Genomic DNA, 24,496 nt, shown 5'->3' with positions numbered 1-24,496 from the left:
TCAGAAGAGAAAGATAACCTGAGAATAGGCATCCATTATCTCTTTCTGCAAAGGGATTAGTGTGGGTTGCAGGAAATTCATAACTTTTGAGTTGCCACAGAGATACTAATGAGCGCCAGGACCAGAGATGTATAAGCAGGTTAAAAAGGTCTTTCTCTGCCTCATTTCTCTCTTTTTCTTTTTTGGTTTTCTGTTTTAAGATCTAAATGCTACTCTTTCTTTAGCCAAAAGTAGAAGTCATACCCTCCAGGAGTATGCTCTGATTTCTTTAGGGATGACTTGATTCGTTTATGACCATCTCCAGTGTGTGTCAGCCAAGCAATGGAGACACATCTCAGAAATTAAAATCTCTACCAGGAAGAGTACTTACTCTTGCATGGATGTCTCGTTCATGTCAGATGAAAGTCTCAGGAGGTTGGGCACGGTGATTCATAACTGCACTCCAAGCACTCAGGAGGCAGAGCAGGAAATCCAGAGTTCTAGGCCAGCCAGGACCACATAGCAAGATTCTATCTCAAAAAAAAAAAAAAAAGAAGAAGAAAAGAAAGAAAGAAAGAAAAAGGTATTGGACATCTCTCAGTGACAGACCTCTTTTATTAAAGTACTAAACTGGTATATAGTGTCTTTAATCTTTATTATAGTCTTTAATCATGGATTAAAGATGACATAACTAGATAAACATGTGAAACCAAGAAGAAGAGAAGGGAATTATACCTACCATGTGCTGAGCATTATGCTAGGAGCTTTATTTCTAATTTAACTAGTATTTATTAAGCACCTACTATGTGCCAGGTATTGTATAGCATGTTGTGATATAAATATGGAAAGAGTTTACTGTCTACTAGGGAAGATGGAACTTTTTTTAAACAAACTTTAAAATTTGTTTTATTTGGATCTTTAAATGAGCTATTATTAATGCACTCTAATAAGAGTCCATGATAGAAGAATAATGTAATAGGGATACCTGATACTAGCCCAGGGAATATGTGTGTGTAGGTGAGATGGGGAATGTTGGAGGAAGTCTGGACAGACTCTCTTTCTGGAAGAAGGTAAGTGTGCAGTTCCTGGTTGAAGCAGTGGGAGGGACCAGTGCAAGCCAAGGGAACAACATAAGCACACTTACCATCGAGCATATCTAAAATTGAGCTAGTGGGAGCAAGGCTAGAGATGGGTACTAGGTAGAAAGCCCATGAACTGGCCTTGAGGGCTGATGGGCATGTTTGAGAATCCCGTGTTTCTAAGCAGCACATTTCATGCTCTTTGTTTTCCATTCACCCTCTCTGGCTTCACCAACCTAAGGAAAGATAGGAGTATCAGCAGGGAATTACGTCATGTGGCAGAAGAAGAGTTCTCTCTCCTGTATTTGGTACTCTGTAGAACTTACCTAGAAAGCAAAGAATCCTGGCAAAATGTGATTGAGCCCTATACCCATAGGATTTACCTAGTCACAGTTATTCTACTGTTTAGTTATTTACTGTTTAGTCATTTAGTTCACAGTTATTTACTGTGACATTGCACACTCTGTACTTATTCTTGCATAAGCACCCCCCTTGTTCAGTTTTTGAGATGAGAAATTTTTTCCCTGGTTATATCTTTCCAATTAGGTACCATCCTGGAATTTTACTGTTTCTACTTTGTTTAGTTTGGACCAGAAAGATGTCAGTCTCTTATCTGTTTGGATTCATGCATCCATCTTCTCATAACAAATTATTACTCTGCCTCTTTTTTTTTTCTTTGTTTCCAGAACACAAGCAAACATTCCCAAACATTCTGAAGAAGGGATACCTGGAAATTAGGAAGAACCATGACAGTTACTGGCAAAGCTGTTACGCAGAACTCTCACCCTACAATTTATACTTCTACAGCCTCGACAGCAGTGGAAATCAAAACCTGTATGCCACGTATCAGCTTTCACACTTCCAGAGTATATCTGTTTTGGGCAATCTTGAAGCCACAGTGGTGGATACCGTTCTCTGTGATAACACTCAGTTACAGATAAAGGCAGAGTCACCATGGGAGGCTTTGGACTGGGGGCAGAAGCTTTGGGAAGTCGTGCATGCCACTGTGCCTGGTTACATGGCACGACAGGATGAATTGGCAAATTCACCAGGGCTTCGTCATCATGTTGATTGTACCCAGAACCATTGTTTACAGAAAAAATCCAGTGGACTGCTGCCACCATCCCCTGTCTTAGATAGCCCCAAACAATACCAAAACATCATCAAATCAGGAACACTCTATAGACTAACTGTCCAAAACAACTGGAAGGCATTTACATTTGTGCTGAGCAAGGCCTGTCTTATGGCTTTTCACCCTGGCAAGCTAGATGATGACCCACTCTTGAGCTACAACATAGATGTGTGCCTGGCAGTCCAGATAGACAATCTAGATGGCTGTGATTCTTGCTTTCAGGTTATTTTCCCCCAAGATGTCCTCCGCCTCCGAGCTGAGACCCGGCAGAGGGCTCAGGAATGGATGGAGGTTCTGAAGTCAGCTGCCAATGCAGAAAGAAGTTCAGAGCAAAACCTGCAAGTCACACTGAGGAATAAACCCAAGGATCAGATGGGCGGGCATGAGCTCAGGAAGAACAAACGTCAGTCGGTGACCACCAGTTTCCTGAGCATTCTGACAACTTTGTCTTTGGAACGAGGACTCACTGCTCAGAGTTTCAAATGTGCAGGTATGGGGTAAAATTTTAACCTAACGTTCATTAGCAAGCAATCCTGAATCTCATAATCTGAATTCCCTTTTAGCACTTTCTCAATTAGACGTGTTTTTTTTTTTCAAAAGTGCATCTCTATTTATAAAAAGCATCTCTCCTCCAAGAAGTTTGCTATATTTAAAAAAAAATCTACTCATCCTCATACTGTGTTGGTAAAGTAACTAATTAGAAGTAGCTACAATGCACTCCATTGAATCAAAATGACTTAGCCAAGGCCTAACCAGACTGAGTCCTCCTGAGTCAACCCTGAGTCCATTTCCTCTGCTTCTTTGAATAAAAGTAACTTTGACTGTGGATGTCACAGATTATTTCATGAGAGACATTCAAGCCCAAAGCAGACTAACACACCTTAGGCAAGGCAAATGTCCATACTTGTGGTGACCTTGTCAAATCCTTGTAATGTGAAATCTAGAAAGTCAGCCTTGGCAGAAAATGTGAAGATGAGGTCTTGGGGCATGACTCAAGTAGTAGCATGCTTGCCTAGCAAACATGAAGCCTTGAGTTCAATCCTTAGTACTGCCCCCCACCCCAAAAGAAAACATGGAGATAACTAAAAGCAGGGTAGGTGATTATTCAGCAGATGACTCCGAGTCATGAGGTTGTGCCTCATCCAGTTGAAACCTTGGGTTTCTGGGACTGCAATGTAAGGCCAAAATGGAACTCTTAAAACCTTATTACTGCTTTTTTTCTTCAATTCCCTGTTCTTCTACCTTCTTCCAAGCAGTAAAATAGAAAGAAAAATGTAAAAGAGAAAGCATCACTAAACCAGATCTATATTTCTACTGTCAACTAAATACAAATTATTTCCCTCTCTCTAAATTCCATAGGTTGTGACAATAAATTTATCTAGTAGCTTTAATCTGAAGCCTGGCTGGGAAGTTTTTAATTCAGGTCTGTTGGACTTAAGTACATTGTTTAAAACTAAAGAAGAAACTCATCACTTGCCAAGAGCAAATTTTAATTTTGTTCTTATTCCTGCATTGAGAAAAGCCAAATCGTGGGGGGAAAATAAAAATCCACATTTTAAATTCAGGTTAGTTATGATGATTTTCTATTGACATATAATCTACTTAAATGGGGGGTGGAATTAAGTGGATCATCTTTGCTCCGCCTCAGTGGCCTCAGTGACTTTGTGAAGTAGAATTACAGAAGATGGACTGGATAGATGAGAATCACTGAGCCAGTTAAGAAGTCATTCTAGGTTCTATATAATATAGGTTATAGTATAGGTTATATCCTAGGTTATGTGCATCTACTTGCAGTTATGACAGACCTTATGTCAAGTCAGCCAGATTCTTTTGAAAAATGGTTTTGAAATGAGAGACACTAGTTTTTGTACAATTTAAAAAGATACTAACATTTCAGTGTTTTATACTACTACATATATTTCAAAGTTTAGGCATTCAGTGATAACTTACTAAGTGCTTACTCTATGGACAGCCTGGAATATGATGCACTCTGTATCATTAGATTGTCTGATAGGATCAACATCTCTATTGTGTTATTGGAATGAGGGAGAATAGATCAACATAGTTCTCAAGGTAGTCACTGGGGCTATCTGAATCAAGAAATTTCACAGTAGAATTCAACTGTGATATATTGTAAGAACTTTTATAAATGCCACAGTGTACCCCCAGCACAATAATAATAATAATAAATATTTTAAAAAGAAATTTCACAGTAAAAGAATGAAGATAAGCCTCAAGCACTATATAAGTTTAGCAACCTAGTTGTCACCTAATTCACCAAGTGTGCATTGCCTGTGTTCTGTACTGCATTGAAGTGTTCTTTGCACTCTAAAGAAGAAGAAATGTTAGGTAGAACATGCCCACTGCATCCAACAGCTAGAGAAATGAAAATAGGAGTAAGATAAAGAGAGGTGAGAAGAGGCAGGGAGAAGAAAGCTAAATAGAAGAGAAGAGGAAAAGTATTATATAATGGGCAGAAATAGAAATTTCTGGTAGCTACTTTAGGTACCATGTGATAGGATGCCTCTCTTTGCTATCTAAATGTGATGCTTACTAAATTTGGCTGGTTGGAGGACCACGGGTTGGAGGGGAATATAAGGAATTCAGGGGTTATGTGTAACAAGTCTGAAAATCATTGTTCTGCTCAACTTTTACTTTCATGCTTTTTGCTTAGAGCTCTACTTGGGCTCAGGTAATTTTCTAATTTAGGGTAGGAAGAAATCTAATTTGTCTAGTATGGCATATTCCCTGGCAAACCCAAATCTATTTCATTTCAAAGTTCTCTCTTCCATCAGAAAGTGCTACATGGAATATTGTGTTCCTGCCTGAGGTAGGAATACTTTATCTCCTGCAGGGGGCAGAGTCTCAAAACAAAAAGGCAAAAATTTGTCAAGCAAACTTCTGAATGTTTTTTAAATTACTTGGGAGGCTGTTCATTATATCACAGATTATTATAGCAGAAGGAACTTTAAAAATTGATCTATGTTTCTCACAAAGTTAATTTAAATCAGCTGCCCTGTGTTTTGTATATTGTCTAACTTTGCATTCTCATAAAAACACACATTCAGTAAAAAGTCTGGTTGCATAGCATGTTTACCTTCCAAAATGTCAAAAAATCCAGTGTATGTTTTAAGGGAGCTTAAGCTTTATGTATTATCTTGAGAAGAAGCACATTCACAGTATTTCATAACTTTTTAGTGTGTCTCTTTAGACTGTAAGTTTTTATGTCAATTTAGTTCCTCTCCCTTTAAGTATTTTGGATGAATAAACTTTAAAAATGGAAGATTGCACAGAATAGTTCTTTATTGTGATGTCATTCAGTTGCTATTCAAGGAGCCACAAGTGTTGGCTTTTAGATTTAAAAAATAGTGCAATTGGCCTTATTTCACTAAATTCTTCCTCTAAGTGAGGAAATTTCTGTATTCCTTTAAAATTTAAAGAGTCCCTATAGAAAAAAATGTAGCATGACCATCTAAAAATGCTTGAGGTTATGGGTCTTGAAAATGTATGCAGATATATAACTGTGTATTTCTTAGCATGTGCTTGAACTTCTCATAGTTATATTTGATTATGTGTTTCATGACTTCCCCTCCAGCTCCATGGCTGCCAATGCTGTATGGCCTGCCACTGTAGTCTTGCTGTTCCTGGAATTTACCATGGTCATGCCTGCCCCCAGGGCCTTTAAAATTCAGAAAAGTTTGTGGTTCGTACCCTTATGACACTGCATCCACCTAGAAAGAACAAGTTGCTTATCAAATAATCATATCGGTGACTGTCACAAGAGCCACAGAAGTGAAGTCCACATATCAGATTAGAGAACTACAAGAGGTGGTGTAGGGTAGAACTACATGAAATTTAGATCTTTGATCTTTTTTTTTTTTTCTTTTTTTTGGCAGTACTAGAGTTTGAATTCAGGTTTTCCCATATGCTAGGAGGTACTCTACTACTTGAGCCATACCTCCAGCCCCTTTGCTCTGGTTATTTTAGAAATAGGGTCTCCCTTTTTGCTCAGGCCAGCCTATACTTATGTATCCACCAAAGCTGTGATGACAGGTATACACCACTCTGTGCAGCAACTGGTGGAGATGGGGTCTCATTTTTGCGTGGGCTGGCCTGGAACTGCCATCCTCCTGATTTTGGCCTCCCAGCACTCAGAAGGTAGAGGTAGGAGGATCATAAGTTTAGGTCCAGCCTGGGCTACATAGCGAGACTCCGTTTCAAAACAAAACAAAAACAAAGGTTGAACTTAATGTTTGACCCTGAGCAGAGGAGCAGCTGCTGGGAATGGTACTGAAAAACAGTTAATTTAGGGATACTTCAGTATAGCTTTCAAGGGACACCTCTGCAGCAGAAAACAATATGTTTCTTTAGTGAAATTGGTTAAAATTCAAAATTATGTTTGCCAGTGGGGAATCTATAATGTTAAAATATTAATGCCTAAAACAAATTATTATGCAGTTTACTAAAATATTTATGAAGTATGTACCTGTAAATGGTACTAAATTAGGTTATTTATAAATGCTGTATAAATTAAGGCAGCAACCCTGTTTTCTTTAGGAATTTGACATGTGTTGCTACCTATTTACTCCACAGATACATGGTTTTCTTGGCACTAGCACACACACACGTTTTTCCTGTAATTTCCCAGCAATTGAGTATTATAATCAAAGGACTTGTTTATAGGTGTGATGAGAGATGCAAGTGTGAGCTGTACGGCTGTTTTGCATTCTGGGGCACTGTCCTTGAGTCTGAACTGAAGTCCCACAAGTGAGGGAGCAGTGAGTCTCAGGGATCCCCGCACCATTTTCACATTGGTTCTGATGGTTTTACTCCTTTGGCTCTGTTTAACCTCTTGGGACTGCTGTTGGTAATTATAACTCTCAGGCATTAAGAGCTTTTGCTTTCCTTTTTCTTCCCCTCCAGCCCCTGGGAGGGGTAAGCCCAAGGGGGGTAAGAAGTTTTGCTGTGAATTCTTCAGCCATTTAGTGCAAATTCCTGTAATTACTGGCATTGTGTCTTCTCTGAATGGCACATAATACAGCAGAAGCCATTCCTAATTGAGACCTTACAGGAGGTACAAATCCCCTCTTTGTTCAGCCTGACAAATTAGTGCCAGAAAGTGGCAGGGTCCGAGTGGGAATCAAAGGCAAGAAACACAAAGATGGAACTTAAAGCTACAGTAATAACCCTCTTTTGCCCTGAAGGGAAAAAAAAGTAATGACCAATGAAAAATAAAGTTTTTTTGTTATAAATTCCCTTGACATGACAGCACCTCAGGGCTGCTCTATTTATTTAGCAAAAGTGATTAAATAGTAATACAACAGGGCAGCCCATTGTTTTCCTGGGGCCCCCACCTCACAGACCCCTGCTGCCTCAGCTAATTGATTGACAATGAACCTCTGATAAAGAAGTTTGTTGTTAGGACCTAGGGATGGGGAGAACAGAGTGTGTGTGTGTGTGTGTGTGTGTGTGTGTGTGTGTTTCATTTTTGTTTGAATTGTACTGTAGTTTTTCTTTGCCCCACCTTACCCATTCTTTCTTCCTTTCCTCCCTCCTGCCTTATTTTCTTCCTTGCTTTTTTCCCCTTTGGCATTCACAAACAGGTAGGAGGGAATTAGAATTGAAGTGGAGACTTTTGACATATTTATCCTTGCAGCTGACTTCCCCCAGTGTCAGGCAAAACAGTAGCCAGAAAGGAGGAAAGGGACTGATTACTGGTACTTTAAGGCCAGAAAAGTGGGGGTTTTGGGGCTTTCAAGTGTTGGAATGTCTATCTGAAACTATTCCTTATACTAAGATTTTCTCTTAAAATTCCTGGCTCAACTTAAAACAAAACAAAACAGAAAATCTGTACACCGATAACAGTTACGTGTTGGGGGAGGAGCAGTTGTAGAGCAAGAACCAAAACCTGGAAGTTTTTAGTCTCCCCTCAGTTCCTGAGAAGCTAGGATTGATTATTTGAGGATCAAATCTGGTTGCTTGTGGAGTAACTCAGTACCCCATGGAGGCTGTAAGTTGTGGGAAGATGACCAGAGGCCTCTAGGAGATAATTAATAGCCCCTGGTTATATATGCTCAACTAGCTAAACTGAAGATAAATCCCTAATTTAACTCAGTTACAGCTGCAAAAACAAATCATTTCAAGCCCCTAAGAAAGCAAAATATATTAAACAGTATTGACCTTGTTAATACCACATGGCATTTTATGTGATAAATTAGGGCATATTTCTGGCAAAGTCCTGTTTTATGACGTCGTTTAGACATAAAGGATACCTTTACCCTAGCAATACAAGCATCCCTGATAGAAAGTGTGGGATGGTTAATTATTCATTAAATAGCTGCCAGTCTGAAGGTAAGCAATATTTCTGTGTTGGGCCTCCTTAGTTACTTATTGGCCTTGGGGTAAATCATGCAGAGTAGTAAATGTTAAGAGAGACAATGAATTTTGAAACTGATTATGCCTATGAACCTACTTAAAGAAGGATCTATTGGTTCTGAACTGCCAAGAAGGGCAGTTGTGTATGATGCTGTTGGAAAAAAATTCTTTAAAGTTTTAGGGTAGCCAAAATTTGTTTTCATTCTCATGTGAAAAATTAGGAGGTCCTTTAGTATATTGAAGTGCTGGGTCTTCTAAGGAAATGAAGATGGAAACAAAAAGAAACTGATTTTCCTTGACATTTCCAATTCTTTACTACCACTTCAAATTTGTTTCCCACTTGGTAGTAATAGTACTAAGGAAATAGGCAAGTAGCCAATGTGAGGAGGAAAAACCAACAAGGAAAAACTCAGATATGCCACCCCAAAGCATACAGACAGCTTGGATAAATAAGAATGGTTTGATCTGTTTTCTGATACTGTTTTATGTGAGTCACTTTGTTATTGTTTAGAATTGTTGTCTCCTACAGAAGTCCCTAGATTTGTGTGCATACATTTACCTATACACACACTAAATTTTATTTTTCCAACCTTGAGTATGACCATGAAGAGGTTGCTAATAGTAAAATCTTTAAGTGGAGTTTTAGTGGGGCATTGCCATTTCAATAACCATTTATTAAACTCCCTATGTATGCCACACATGTTTTGCCAGGAACCTTGGGATATGTAAATAGAAATGAGCTGCAGACCTTGCTCTTCAGAGACTTACAGAATCCGCCTCAAAAGCATGGAGAGGGCTTGAAGGGGACGGGCAAGAGAATAGGACTAAGTGATCAGAGTCAAGCCATGATGACCACTGGCTTAATGACCATTACATCCCTGTCTCTACTTATGTCAGTAAATCTCTGTTCCTGTTATAGAAAATTTGAAAGTCAAATAGCCAAAGTGATACCCCACCTCCTACCCCATTTTAAATTTTATCCTGTATTTTCCATAAAATCAAACTCAGGGAAAATCTCCTTGGCTTTTGTTACCATCTGTCAAAAATAAAACTTGAATTTTTGTTGTGTGTTCATTATGTGTTAGGTATTATGGGAGATATAAGAGAAGTGTCGTTAAGATCTGGAACCCCTAGGACTTTATTTATGTATTTATTTATTATCCATTTTATTTAAAAAAATTGTATTGTAGTTTATTGGGGTACATTGTGACATTTACCAAAGTTCTTACAATATATCATAGTTGAATTCACCTCCTCCATCATTCTCCTTTACACCCCCCTTCCCGCAGATTTTATAGTCTGTTTCAGTGTGCACAGAAGAAAATGAGGATGCTAGATGCTAGACAACTAGGTCATGTCCATGCTATATAGTGCTTAGTATTTAGAAAAGCATTTGACAAAAGCCCCAGGGGACAAAGAAACTTGGGCTGTCAGACATTATAAGTATGTTTTTTTATAGATGATTGGTAATTTTATCCAAGTATTGTTGACTAATAGTTCCCTTTAGCCTAAAAGTTTGTCGGCAATGGTATACAATAATAATGAGAAGCAGCATGATTTAGTAATTAAGGACAAAGACTAGAGTCCTTCTGCCTAGGTTTCCCAATCTGCTACTCACTAACTATGTAACCCTGGATCATCTGAGATGTAGGAAGATAACCACATCTGTCTTATTAGTTCACAGTGCAAACAAATTGAGTTTAAGGGCTTAGAACAGTGCTTGGCTCATAATAAGTGCTATATAAGGTTAGCTATCATTAATATTTGCCACCTACAACAGTAATTACCTGATTAAAGATATCATAGGCATAATTATCAAAATTACAGCTATTACAAAACCAGGTTGGACAACTAATACGTAGAATGACAGAATTGAGGTTCTGAAACTCAAGCAAGAGAATGGATCAAAACAAACAAGATGAAATTTAGAGAGATGAATAGATATAGTCCTGTACTTGTATTTTAAAATTTAGCTGCAAAAATGGAAAACAGAGGAAACTTGTAGCCATGTGGACATACAAATGAGGTAACTAGAGGCGAGTGCTTGTGCTGCTGTGGCACAAAGCATTTGTAAAAGAGGTCCAGAAAGAAGAGATAATATTCTCACTGTGCTCTGCCCTGGCCAGACTACATCTAGAAATTTCAGTTTTGGATGCTGCTTTTTAAGAACAAACATTTGTATCTATTGATGTACAGTAAGATAGAAGAGACTAGGGCTAGTGGTTCAAGTGGTAGAGTGCCTGCCTAACAAGCATGAGGCCCTGAGTTCAAACTCCAGTACAAGAAAAAAAAATAGATAGAAGGGAATAAAGCCATAGCATGCAAATATAACCTAGAATAGGGAAGGTATAAATGTTATCTCCATGCATTTGAAGGTTGCTACTTAGAAAATAGGTGTACTCTGTGTAATTCCATTGGACCAAGGTAAGAAATACCCAGGGTGGATTGGATTTCCCATTGCCATAGGTGAGAATGAATAATAATGGCAATAGAGCTGGCTAATGAAATTGGAAAACTAGAATGTCTGACCTCCAAGACAGTACTTAACTTGTCTGATCCAGAATTTCTTGTCTGCAAAATAGTTTTATTCATTTAACCCTTCTGCAAATGTTTATTGAAGCCTTACTAAGTGCTAAGCACTGTACTTTTGCACAGAGAAATAGACAGCCCCATCATGTGTCTTCACAGAACATGAAAAGTCAGAAACCAGACAAAAAAAGTAATTATAACACAGTTGAACTTGAAGGTCTTCCTTCTCTGGCATATTTTAGAGGAAATGGCCTTGCTCTATAAGGTCTCTTTTATCTCTCATTCTGTGATTCTTTGAGTGTCTATAGAGATTAGAGAAAAATGAGACTAATGTTCTTCATTTAAATATAATTTAATAAGTAATACCTCTTTTCTTTGGGAAAGAGACCTTAAGCCAGTAGAAATATCAATTGACTGAGAAGCAGGAAATGGGAATCCTTTTCCTGGCTCTGATGTCTATCATTGTATAAATTACTCTACTTTTTACCCTGTTTGCAGTCCTGTGTTTCTAGGTTCAGGAAATAATTTTAAATAAAAGTAAATGGAAGAAAAGAATTTGAATATGCACTGCAAAGTAATGTGAGTCTATGGAAGAAGAAGGTTATATAATTTGTATTTAAACTATTTCACATCCTAAAATTCAAAGAGATTTGATCATTTTATATAAGTAGCCCGTTTGATTTTATAGGATATAAATTTGCCTTTTTGATTTATTCCTGGTATTCTCATCATAGAAGTCACATGTTCCTCTTTGATATGTTTCAGAAGAATAAAATCATTTTGAATTTCAGAAGATGTGGATCTTTTGATAGACCTTCCTGAACTTCATAGACCATAGCTGTGCTCTCTCTCTCTCTTTTTTTAAAGCTGTTCATTTCTCCCAGTCTTTGTTGCTATACTTTGGTCTGGAAAGTTCTTGTCCCTTTTTGTAGCTTCCTTTTGGTTAACATTGTTCTCATCACATGTTCATTTCTGACTCAACTTCTAAAACAAGTGTTAATGTACTGTTGGACTCCACATTGAGTTAAAAGTTTCTATTTACTGACCTTTCACTGGAAGGGAAATTGGTCTGTGTGTGATTTTAGGAGTCGGAGGTAGGTCAAGGTCTTCCTTAATTTCTAGCAAGTTCCTTAAAAATTAAACTTTTCTATAGCTCCTAAGAGAAAGAACCTCTTGAGAGGTTTTATAAAATCCATTATACTGCCTAAGGCAGAAACATACTTAAGTATAAAACTTGCCATTTTAAAATACACCTCTAGATAAGGAAGTTTGTGATTTAGCAATGCCAATTTATTTCTTGTTTTAATGTTTTCATCCAATTATTCACTCATTTAACAAACATGGGCCACATACAGTTCCAGAAATTGTGATGTGGAGATAATCTGAAAGTTAATTTTACAGTAGGAAATATGACTTACATGCATATGTCTTCATACCTTGAAATGTTTTAATTAATTAATTAAATCACATTACTAAAAACAAAGAGGACAAAACTTCTCTTGTTTCAAATGAAAAATGGATTGGGCCTGCAAAGCAGTGAACCCTAAGATCAAGGAAAATAGTTGTTGTGTGAATATGTTAATTATGCTTCAGGATGCAATTCTGGATTGTATTTTGTTGAAGACTTCTAGGGGTGAAAAATCCTTTATACCCTTAAAGACATTTTTCCAAGCCTTTCTTCATCACCTTCTCTTCCTACCCCAAATGCTCCAGGTAGAATGGAACACTGTTCCTCATGACCCCAACCCAGTCTGCTCACACGGACCTTTGTCATGGGCTTGTGACTTTGTGTCTCACTTTTATTTATTTATTTATTTATTGGTGGTACTGGGGTTTGAACTCAGGGCCTTGAACTTGCTAGGCAGGTGTTCTACCACTTGAGCCATGTCTGTGGCCCTTCTCTGGGATTTTTTAACAAGGTTTCCAATTAATTTGAGTGCATACAAATTTTGATAAAATACCTATAATATCAGTACTCAGGAGGCTGTGGCAGGAGGATAAGTTCAAGGCTGGCCTAGACTATACAGTGAGAGCCTGTCTCAAAAAACAAAATTAACAAAAAAGTTTGAGAAGGTACTGGCCCAACACATAGAATGTTCTGAATGGATGATCAAGCAAGCTATTCTTCAGTTTTCTCTAGGCTATATAAGCACATTGTCTTTAACTGTTCCTTCTGCATATATTAAACATTTTAACCACAGAGGTGTTACTCTGTAATATCTCCAGCTTTCCATGTCTTCCTTGTATTCTAGAAACTTCAATGATATTCTAACAAGGTTCTTGTAGAGGCAAATATAAAAAAAAAAAGTAAGGGAGTAGTTCAAGTCCTTTGTCTACATTCTGGCTTCTTTTTAAATATATACTGATATGGTGGATTTTTATCTGATACCTGATAAGCATAATTAGTATTTGAATTTTGAGGCAGCCTTTTCCTTTCTCAACCTATTTGCTACTGGCCAGGTCTTCTTTCACCTAGATGATCACATGGCCTCTTAACTAGTCTTCTTGCTTTTATTCTAATCTTTCCCAAATTTTTTCTTAATTGCAGCGGGTATGATCTTGTTAAAATTCAGATTGACCTTGGACATCCTCTCTTTATAGCTCTTCAGTGGCTTCTTACTAAAGTATCCTTATAGAACAATGCCATCTTCTAGAATTCTACTCTTGTCCTTTTGCCACTCTGCCCCACGTGCACATGAAGTTCCAGCCACACCGGCTTCAGTCTGTTCCTCAAATGCACTTCTTCTTCTTGCCCACTTCAGAACCATTGCATGTGCATTTGCGTCTTTCTGGAACACTGCTGCCTCCACCACTACTCCAACTTGTTTTTCAGGTCACTGCTTAGATCCTACTTCTCAAGAACACCTTCTCCAAACCCTCAAGCTGATTTAGGACCTATTAAATTCCCTCCAGTGTAATGCTGGTTTAGTGCTCCTTATTCTAGGACTCATAATTGAGATTATATTGTCATGTGTAATTGTTTACTTAATGTGTATCAAACATTTGCTTGACTCCAAAAGCTGTAATGGCAAGGACTGCATTGGTCTTGTACATTGCCATCTCCCTAGCTCTGCATCTGGGACAAAGGAGGTACATGGTAAATAGTTCTGATTTTTCTTCCATCATGAACTCTCCCACTCAGCTGCCCCCATTGTGTTTCCTGCTTTTACCATCTTTTCTAGGGACCCTAGGTTGGAGTCAGCAGTAGATAAAATTAACATATTCTCTGCTCAATAGCCTAGGTTGTTTAAAATTATAAATACATGTTGGGGCTAAAACTTATTCTTTGGCAAACTGTTAAGATTTTGCAGGTTTGCAGGGATTTTTTCTTTTTGAAGTTTTTGACTATATGACTTCTTAGAGCCTTTAATTATGCTAAAGTGAGGGATAAGTATACAACATTTCTAAATTTTCTAAACCATAATACCCTGTCTTAGGAGAACTAGGATTTCTCAAATGTAAGTTGTAAGATCCTGTTCTGGGAACTGCATTATCAAAGTTTATTTAACATATTTGCATTTACTCTGTTTCAACACCAATTGATACACTGCAGTTCATTTCTGGCCCTAAGCTAGCACAGACTCCATACATTAAGGACTCAGGCCTTCTCAAAACTGTACCTACTACAGATGCTCATCACAGCTTTATGGGGTCACCAGGTCACCTGCTCTCTCACTGGCTACAAAATCAGGGATTTCCATAACCCACTCAGGTTTGATAATTAGCTAAAGTAACTCATAGAACTCAGGAAAGCACTATACTTACAATTACAGTTTTATTTCAAAGTATACAACTCAGGGACAGCCAAATGAAGACACTTAGAGGGCAAGGCCTAAGAGGGCCCCAAAGGCAGAGTTTCTGTTTGTTATCCATGAGGAGCCAGGAGCATCACTTCCCATCACATGGATGTGTTCATTCAGGAGGAACTTCAGTGTCCAGAGTTTTTATTGGAATTCTGTTATGTAGTCATATTGATTGAGTCATTGGTCATGTGATTAAACTCAATCTTAGCCACTCCCTTCCTTCCTCAACATCAGACCGGGCAAAGTCTCAACCCTCTAATTCCATGGTTGTTCTTTCTCATCAAAAACCCTAATCTTGTTGAGTGTCCCACTATGAGTCACCATTAGCATAAAATGCAAGTGTAATCTAAAGGGCTTATGGGTAACAGAGACAAATCATTTGGGGAGAAATCCCAAGGGATTTAGAAACTCTCTGCCAGAAACCAGGGACAAGACTAGACAAATTGTCATACAATAGTGCAGGACGTTGAATGGGCCATTTCCACAACCAAAATGGCACCTGACTGGAAGGAGGATGAATGATGTATATGGCTCCCTTTCAGAAAATGAGGATGCCTTAGCCCATTCATCTGTTCCCTTATTTCTAGTCAACTCCTGGGGTACAGCTTGCAACACCAACTATAGCCACCTGGGAAGGGAGATTTCTGGTGGTGTCTTTCTGGGTACTCCTGGCACCAAGCAGCTTCAAAAGCAGATGAGAAACTGGCCAGCTCTATACTGCCCAGCCTACTGAGCCTCAGCTCAGGAGGTAGGATGGTGTCTAGTGACTGCATGATTCTCTACTCTAACCCAAAAAACAGTTTCTTTATTAGTGGGCATAAAAAAATAACCAACAAAATTAATTTTATTTATTACCTTTAACTGAAAAAGAAATCTAGGGTTTGCCATATACCACTTCTTGAAGGGAAGTAGAATTCCAAAATCTAAGACATGGGCTTGGATCAATTTCCAATAAGAATGAAAACCACATTCTAGCCAGGTGTATACCAAGGGTTGCATCTTGCTTATATTTTTCTGTAAAGTAAATAAATCATGGGACTAAATCAAAGCCTTGCTGAAAATTATGTTTCTTTCAAATCATCAGGCCCATGCCTATGATTGGGAAGAGAAGATTAAGCTTAAAAGTTTTGATCTTTTTCTCCATCTTCACCAATAAATATGTTCTTCTCAAGCCCAGACAAAATAATAGAGGCACATTGATGTGGTGGAGGCATATAGGCTCATGGGATCCGTGATAAATTTGAAGCACAGGAGCTTGGTCTTATGTTTATAATCCTGCCACTGATTTATTCTGCAGCCTCAAGCCAGCCTTCACAGTCTTATGGACCAGCATCCTCAACAGTCTATCTTGAGGGAAGATGCAACTGCTTTGGGCTAAGTACAACTTAAATGTTATAAAATACTGGCTGAACCACAAGTGACAGATATATCTTAATTCAGCAATATTGAACACCATTGTATTTTTGCCCAGAAAACTTGGGGAGATTCACCAAGTGATTCCTTAGATAAAGAGAAGTCTTTTTGTGATCTAGCACCTTTGGGAAAATGATTTTTGTCACTCATTGTTAGGATGAAGAATTTTAACTTGAGTAAAAGGTACCTAATAATGCCCAGTGTTTTCTAGCAACCCCTTGAGCCTTTCTCTTATGATCCCCATCTCTCAATAATCTTCACCCACCAGCACACATGTTCTAAAAACCTCTCTCTTTTCTCTCTATTCCCATTATTAGATACTGTCTGTCTGAACCATCATCCTGAAGTAGTTTTACAGTTATTAAATAATAGTTCTCTCTTTACCCAGGAATTCGGAAGATGGAGATCAAACTATGCCCAGATCCTTCTAAACTCACCAGTCAGATACCTCACTTCTCCATCTGTGAGGAGGCTGGATAGAAGATGGGAGAGAAGTGGGGAATATTACTTTAGAGAATTCTTTTCAGATGGCAACATGAAGACCAGAGAATAGGTGTTCTCACTTGTAGGTGTTTTTTGTGTTTGACCTACCATGTCTAAATACCCTAATGCAAACAGCCTACCTTCAAATACCAAAGATTTAGTTAAAACATCAGCTTTGGAGATGGCCACTAATGTATTTTTGGAAACAGAAAAACTTAGAAGACATAAGACAAAAGAATAAAGGAAGAAAGTAAACCAAAGCTGTCTCGAAATCTCATAGAGCATAAAGAATTTGGTCTGAGATGAAAATGCAGAGATTCAAGCATGGATTTACAGGAAGCTGATGAAAGTAATCTTTTTCACTTTGAGACTGTTTCTAGTATTACTCGGACCTACTCTCACGACTTTAATTTTATCAAATTGTTGTCATTACTAAAATAGCTCAACTAGACATTACTCTAAGAGATGCTGTCAGGTTTTTTTCAAAGGTTTTAGCAAAGAAGAGGAAAGATTGTGTTTTAAAGACACTGTAAAGTTCAAAGAGATGAGGCATTGGTAAAATACGAGGAAAGAGGAGCAGGTGTTAAGAACAGGGAGTGACAGGAAAGAGAAGTCATGGGGGACCCTGCTGGGACACTGTATGTGATGAAGCTACACACTGGATGAGGCTAATGTAAAAAGAAACTTCTAAATGCAAGCTGCAAGAAGCAGAGTAAGAAGAGACAGGTTGCTTTTCAGGTAAACCAAAGAGATAATCTGACATTCTAGCAGTCACAATAGAGATATAATTGAGGAATCACAAGAAGAGAGTTAGTGGTGGCTTAATATAATGTTAATTACCAGAGAAAATCACTGTAGAAAGAACAAAATTGTAGCATACATTGGATTCTTTGTAAGACAAAAGTGTCTGAAGCAGGGCTGGAATAGGGTGAGGTGAGTGAGGCACTCACTGTGGGCACAGAATTCAAAAACCAAAGTAATGAAGATAAATAATATTTTAATATCCAGGTAGGATGGTGCCTGCTGGTGATCCCAGATATATGGGAGGTAGAGTTGAGAGGATCTCGGTTTGAGGTCAACCTGGGCAAAAAAAGTTAATGAGACCCTATTTCATAAAACTAGCTGGGTGTGGTAGTAGTTCCTGTAATTTTAGCTTTGCAGGAGGCAGAATTAGGAGGATCTTGATCTGAAGCCTTCCCCAACAAAAGTGAGACCCTACCTGAAAAGTAAACTAAAGCAAAAGGGCTGGGGATGTGGCTCAAGTGGTAGTGTGCTTGCCTATCAAGCACTGAGGCACTGAGTTCAAATGTCAGTACTGCCAGCAAAAAAAAAAAAATTTTTTTTTTTAGATTGAATATTTTATTTTATTTTTCATTTTTCTTTTATTATTCATATGTGCATACAAGGCTAAGTTCATTTCTCCCCCCTGCCCCCACCCCCTCCCTTACCACCCACTCCGCCCCCTCCCTCTCCCCCCACCCCCTCAATACCCAGCAGAAACTATTTTGCCCTTATTTCTAATTTTGTTGTAGAGAGAGTATAAGCAATAATAGGAAGGAACAAGGGTTTTTGCTGGTTGAGATAAGGATAGCTATACAGGGCATTGACTCACATTGATTTCCTGTGCGTGGGTGTTACCTTCTAGGTTAATTCTTTTTGATCTAACCTTTTCTCTAGTACCTGTTCCCCTTTTCCTATTGGCCTCAGTTGCTTTAAGGTATCTGCTTTAGTTTCTCTGTGTTAAGGTCAACAAATGCTAGCTAGTAAAAAAAAAAATTTTTAATACTTTCTTTTTGTTATTGTTGTTTGGGTTTTTTGTTTTTTGTTTTTTGTTTTTTGTATTGGGGTTTGATCTCAGGACTTCTTACTAGGCAGGCACTCTACCACTTGAGTCATACCTACAGCCTTTATATGATATTCTTAGAAATTAAAATTAATGCTAAGAAATTCCTGATGAACAAAATGTAAGAGTTTAAACAGAAACAGTATTGGAGTTTTTGGTTTTTCCTTTTGTCTCAGGCTCTAATATGATTCAGCACTGGTTCAGAGGCGCATCCCCACAGTGCAGTTTATTTAGTAAAACACCTTTCCCCAAAGCTCTCAGTATGTAAGTTCCAGCATTTGCCTTTTTACAAGGGTGGTGAGGTTGGCCTCCCCTCGTGTCTGGGACCACAGGAGAGCATATAGAAAGTTCTGGTACCTCCCATATTTAAGCTAGAATTGATAGAGAAAGGAGGGAAACTGACAAGGGAGCATTATTCCTATCACCAGCAGCCTTCATGTGTGAAATAATCAGCTTAGCAGAGACCTTTTTTCTCTGCACTTGTTTTCAAGTAAGAGTTCTTGGTAAACAAGTGATTCACCAAAAGGATTAATTTGTGAAGAAAAGAGCCCCAAGCTTGGAGCCAGTATTACCAGTGGGTTGTCTAGAAGACAGCAGTGCAGTGAACGAAACTTCTCTTTGATGGCACTTCTTTAAACTATCTGAGAAGCATGAATCATTTCTCCCAATAACATAGAGCTGGTGAAAAGGCTTTTCCTTCTCTACAGTACATGCGATAGCCATCACTGGCAGAGAAAAGTGATTAAGCAGAGTCAATATATGGGTCCCTTATTTACCTTCTTATCTTTGTACTGTCATAGGGTTTTTCAACAGTGGCACCACTGACATTTTGTCAGGGAATTCCTTGTTGTGGAGGATATCTCTGGCCTCCACTCACTACATGCCAATATCCTCCCTGCTCTCTGGTTCATCCTTTTGTGACAACCAAAAATGTTACAGACATTGCAGTGTTCCCTGTTGGGACAAGTATCTCCCCTCATTAAGAACTGCCTACCAACTCTCAAGAAACAAGGCCTACCTACTATATCTTCTTGTCTTCACTCAACTTTTTCTCGCTTCTTTGTAAGATATTAAACGTCTTCTGCTGGAATACATGTTGATTGTTTCATATAACTTAATATTTTATAATCCACAATGCCAGCATCTTCATGGGTAGATTTAAGTAAAAATAGTAGTTCATAGGCAGAAGACCCTTTCCATTGTTCCACCATTGTTCCATATCAAATATGTCAAGTGCTTTTATTAACAAATAACAATATCCAATTTAAATTACTTTGTGCAATAAAGATAATTATTCTCAATCAGCTGAGCATTAAGGCATTAGTTGATCTGGTAGCTCAAAATTTTCCAACTCTATTTTTTGGACTTAATACCCCCACCTACCTGTTCCTCTGACTTATATAATTCATATAATGAATGGTCACAGTCTCAAAATGTCCTGGGCATCTTTGATAGTCCCTTTACTCCTCACATTAGCCAGTTACTAAATTGTTTGCATTTTGTCTCTGTAGTTTCCCCCTTTGTTCCCTAGCCACCTAATCAAATTTGGACTGAGGTGCAATGATTAGTTCTCTTCTTCTACCCCCACCCCCAGTTTTTCCTTACCAGTTAATCTTTTCAAAGATCAAACTGCCACCATCCTGGAGACAACTCTAGCTGTTCCTCTATCTTACTGGTTAGTAAGAACCCCTCACCCTGAGTATTTAGCGTTCTCATGTTTTAGCTTTACTTGATCACTCCAAGGTCTTTTCCCAACATCTCTCTACTCACGGTGAGCTTCAGATAACTCAAATATTTAAGGTTTTCCAAACATGCTCTCATTTTTCTGATTTGAGCCTTTACTAACATTCCTTTCCAAAATCTCTTACCTTCTTCAAGGTCCAGCTCAAACCCCCTCATATCTACACAACCTCCCTCCAGCTCTACAATCAGTTGTGACTGCTACCTCCTTTGGTTACCTTCTGTCATCTTGGGCTTTCTACCTTACAGATTTGTTCTGTTGTCCCCCCTCACTAAACAAACACATTCAGAGGGGATGCTAATGATTGTGAGGTCCTAGGCTAAATTTATTGTTTAGCTGAATTATGTCCTTTTCTATAAATTAATTCAGATTTTCTCTCCTTGTCATTTTGTCTTCCTCAGAGAGACAACTTTTGTAGTATCTTCCACAAAGATAACTACATGGAAATTAACCTTTACAATACTCACTAAAGTACCCCATCATCAGTTTCTTCTGTTGGACTCTGACTTTTTACCACTGTACCACTTTGGACAGAAGTACTTTATTACCCTCTGCCTCAGTTTCTTCATCTGCAAAATGGGATAATACCTACTTCATGGAATTAATATGAAGATTAAAAAATATACACACAGACACACACATGTATTATGTAAGGTGCTTATAATAGTGCCTGGAATATGGGAAGCACTATGTGTCTATTTATTTACCTATTAACTATTTATTATTTCAGTTTTCAAATTGCTCACTGTTGTCTTGAAAGTCTTTGGGGAAAAGAACAAACATAGAAGTAAATGAGAAAATCTAATCATGAACTGTTAAAAGGAAAACAAAGGTGGAAAAGTACTAAATTTAGATTGATATAAATATGCTGGAAATTGAATTTATAATATTTCATTGTTAAACTTTTTATACTATTATAAACATTGCTGCTGAAGTATTTTGTAAGAAAAATTAAAGGCAATTGAACAACTCAAATCATATCTTTGGAAGTAAAATATATTGCAGATCATTATATTTACAACTCAGGGCAGAAATTTAGTAGATAGAAAAGCAGTCAGAATCTCTAGAGTGGTGTACATATTTACTTACTCACCTTAGCAAAAATCAAGATTTATTGCCTTTCAAGATAAATTTTGGCTAAATATTGACTTTAGGTTCTCAATCATTGTTTACTTGAAAGACCAATAAATCTTGACACTTCTAAATGTGAGTTAGAATCTACTTGGTATTTATTAATTTATTTGACACAAATTATAATCTTAATAACAAATTCTATGAGATCAGGCAAACATTGTAGAATTTACCAAATTTCTGTTTTAAATCGGCAGTAATTGCTTGACATGGGTATTCACTTAATTTCTTGCTTAAATATAGTAGTTTTAACACTATTAATACAACCTAGGCCCTATAAGTCAGAGATGACAGCTATTTAAATATTTGCTACAAAACAAAAACAAAGCCAGGCATAGTGGCTCACGCCTGTAATCCTAGCTGCTTGGGAGGCTGAGATCAGGAGGGTTGAGGTTCAAGGCCAGCCTGGGCAAATAGTTCTCAAAACCCCATCTGCAAAATGGACTGGAGGTATGTCTCAGCAATAGAGTGCCTGCTTTGCAAGCATGAATTCCTGAGTTCAAACCCCAGTTCCACCCACAAAACAAAAAAACTCCTTACCTTAGCTTATAGGACACCTGGAAATTTTAAGCCAATTAGTATTCAAATTGGATTTTTCCAGCCTGAGTCTGAATTGGTTGTCTTTCTTTGGTTGCCTTAGTCCTTCAAGTATAATCAAGATAATGCATGACTCCGCTTCATACACAGCATTTATCTTGACAGTTAATGTCTGTTGGTCCCAGTCTTGTTCACATCTGTTTCTGTCTGTCTAGATGTAGTGCATATCTATGCACAGTGCTAGTATTTTACAACTATACCATTTGTCATATTTCTGGGCTGAAAAGAAAATTCTCTTGTTAGGTACATCTGTTTTGTCCCAGAGGAGTTATTTACTTCTGTATTGTTAAGGACCTAGTTGTGCCAACAACAGCTGCAGTCATTCTACAATTGCCAACTCAGGTTAGCCTAAATATGTGTCAGCCACAGTAGGAAGTTTCCTTCCAAGTGTGATTTATGCTTTTGAATGTGTGTCTGCCTTCACATTGAGCAGCAGAACTTCAACAAGGAGCTACAGTTTCCTTACGTAATCTCTCACTGCTATAAAATTTGTAGGTGAACATAAAATGAAGCCCACCAGAAAATTATTTTCTGATGAACAGACATGCGTTTCCATGTAGCTTTAGAAACAACCAGTGAGTACATTTCAGGATTGTGTTTGAGCATTATTTTCCCTCCCAACCATGAAGCTTTCATCCTTTGGGCAGAGAAACACTATCAAGGGACTTAACCTTTTGGAGAAAATAATTTTGAATTGCTAGAGTCTAAAGTTGGCTCCATAATTTCTACAAAGGGCCATACTATTCATATTAACAATTATAGGTGGTACACAGTTGATTTTTCTGGATCTCTCCTTTCGTTCCTCAGTTTTATTTGAGATGCCTGTGGATACTATTTGTCTTGTAACAAACAAAATGTATACTTAATGGCATGTGCCAGATCCTGCATCGAAATATTTAATGTCTTGGTCTTATGACTAAGTACATGTCTTCTACCTTGTGCGTTACCACCTTGTCCCAAAGACCCAGAGTTACTTGGATGCTTGAGATGGGCAAAGTTTTGGATCACTGATTTCTGAGTAGGTATTTTTCACTGTCCTTCACCCTCCACCCTCTTTCCCTTTTCTTCAGTTGAATAGATTTCCATAGCCTTGTTTCTATCATGTTAATTGAGATCATACATATGTGGGCAGTCTCTCTTACATCTCAGCTCTGTCCCTTCCAACTGTGGAGGGTGAAAGTATGGAGCTCAGATTTCTTTTTCCCTACACTTCCTCTAATGGACACCAAAGCTACACTGAAAATATTGCTGTGCCTTATGCCAAATGATCCTTTGTTTAAGCACTGCCCAGTTTTGTGCTAATTCCAGGCTGAATAAATAATAGAACTTTCATTTCAGTTTATACCAAATGTAGCACATTCTTTTAGAACATATATAATCAATACTTAACTATTTAATGAGTGAATGGTTTTAGACAGTAATCCAGAGAAGCTAGCTTCTTTATGACTTCCCCCCTAATTTTTATCATTTCTTTACTTTTTTTTTCCTTCAGTGCTAGGGATCAAACCCAGGCTTTGTACATGCTACTCAATTGTCCCACTTCTAGGCTTACACCCCCTGTCTCCTTGCTGCTCCCACCCCAGTTCTTGTAAAATAGCAGTCATTTTCTTTATTTTGGAAAACTCTGCTCTCAAGATCATCTGGTCAAAGTCCAGGCCTTGAAGCAACATTTTACATAGTGCTTACTAATGCCATCTCACTGACCCTTGCTGGGACACTGGAGGAAAGAAAGGGGAGGGAGACAGGGAAGTCCCCTTCCTTGATCCTGTGGACATCTTGCCCCACCTGTGCATAATGGTAAAAGAGGGTATGGAACTCACCAGGTTTTCTCCTGTCTCAGTCTACCCAGTGTTAGGATTACAGCCATGTGCCACCATATCTGACTAGGGTTTTCTTTTTATTTTTACAGAGCAAATGAAAATTTGTCCTCTTGTTCTTATTATCTCTTTTCTTCCTATTTTCAGGGGCACCTTCTCCTCCCTTCTTCTCCTCCTTCTTCACAGCACTGTGGTTTTGAACTACTAGGCAAGTACTCTACCACTTCAGCCATGCTTCTAACCTTTTTTGCTTTTTTAGTTAGTTTTCTGATAGGGTCTTGAGCTTTTTGTCCAGAACTGTTCTTGCACTGAGATCCTCCTTCTTACACCTCCTGCGTGGCTAGAATTACAAGTGAGTATTACCTTGTTTGCTGAGATGGAATCTTGCTAATTTTTTACGTGGGCTAGCCTTCAGCCACCATCCTCCTGATCTCTCCCTGCTGAGTAGCTGGAATTTCAGGTGCGAGCCACTGCGCGTGGCTCTCTCCTTTCTTATTTGCCCTTGTTCTTTTCTTAGAGCATTTCTGCTTTCCAAATAGAAAACATGGCTTTACCTTCCAAAATTATGTGAAAG

At 38.2% G+C, this 24,496-nt stretch overlaps 1 protein-coding gene across 7 annotated transcripts in view; it reads left to right on the top strand.

Moving 5' to 3' along the window:
- Positions 1–24,496, top strand: part of Plekhm3 (pleckstrin homology domain containing M3) — a 168,746-nt gene that overhangs the window by 34,684 nt on the left and 109,566 nt on the right. For all 7 annotated transcript variants that reach the window (XM_074071582.1, XM_020173404.2, XM_074071580.1 and 4 more), the window contains one exon: positions 1,745–2,680. In XM_074071582.1, coding sequence (XP_073927683.1) covers positions 1,745–2,680 — 936 coding nt within the window. The remainder of the gene's footprint in view (positions 1–1,744; positions 2,681–24,496) is intronic.

Source organism: Castor canadensis, chromosome 4 (assembly GCF_047511655.1).
Source record: "Castor canadensis chromosome 4, mCasCan1.hap1v2, whole genome shotgun sequence".
In the NCBI taxonomy this organism is placed as follows: Eukaryota; Metazoa; Chordata; class Mammalia; order Rodentia; family Castoridae; genus Castor; species Castor canadensis.
Note: the sequence above shows the minus strand (reverse complement) of the source record. Positions and strands in the feature narration are given on the sequence as shown.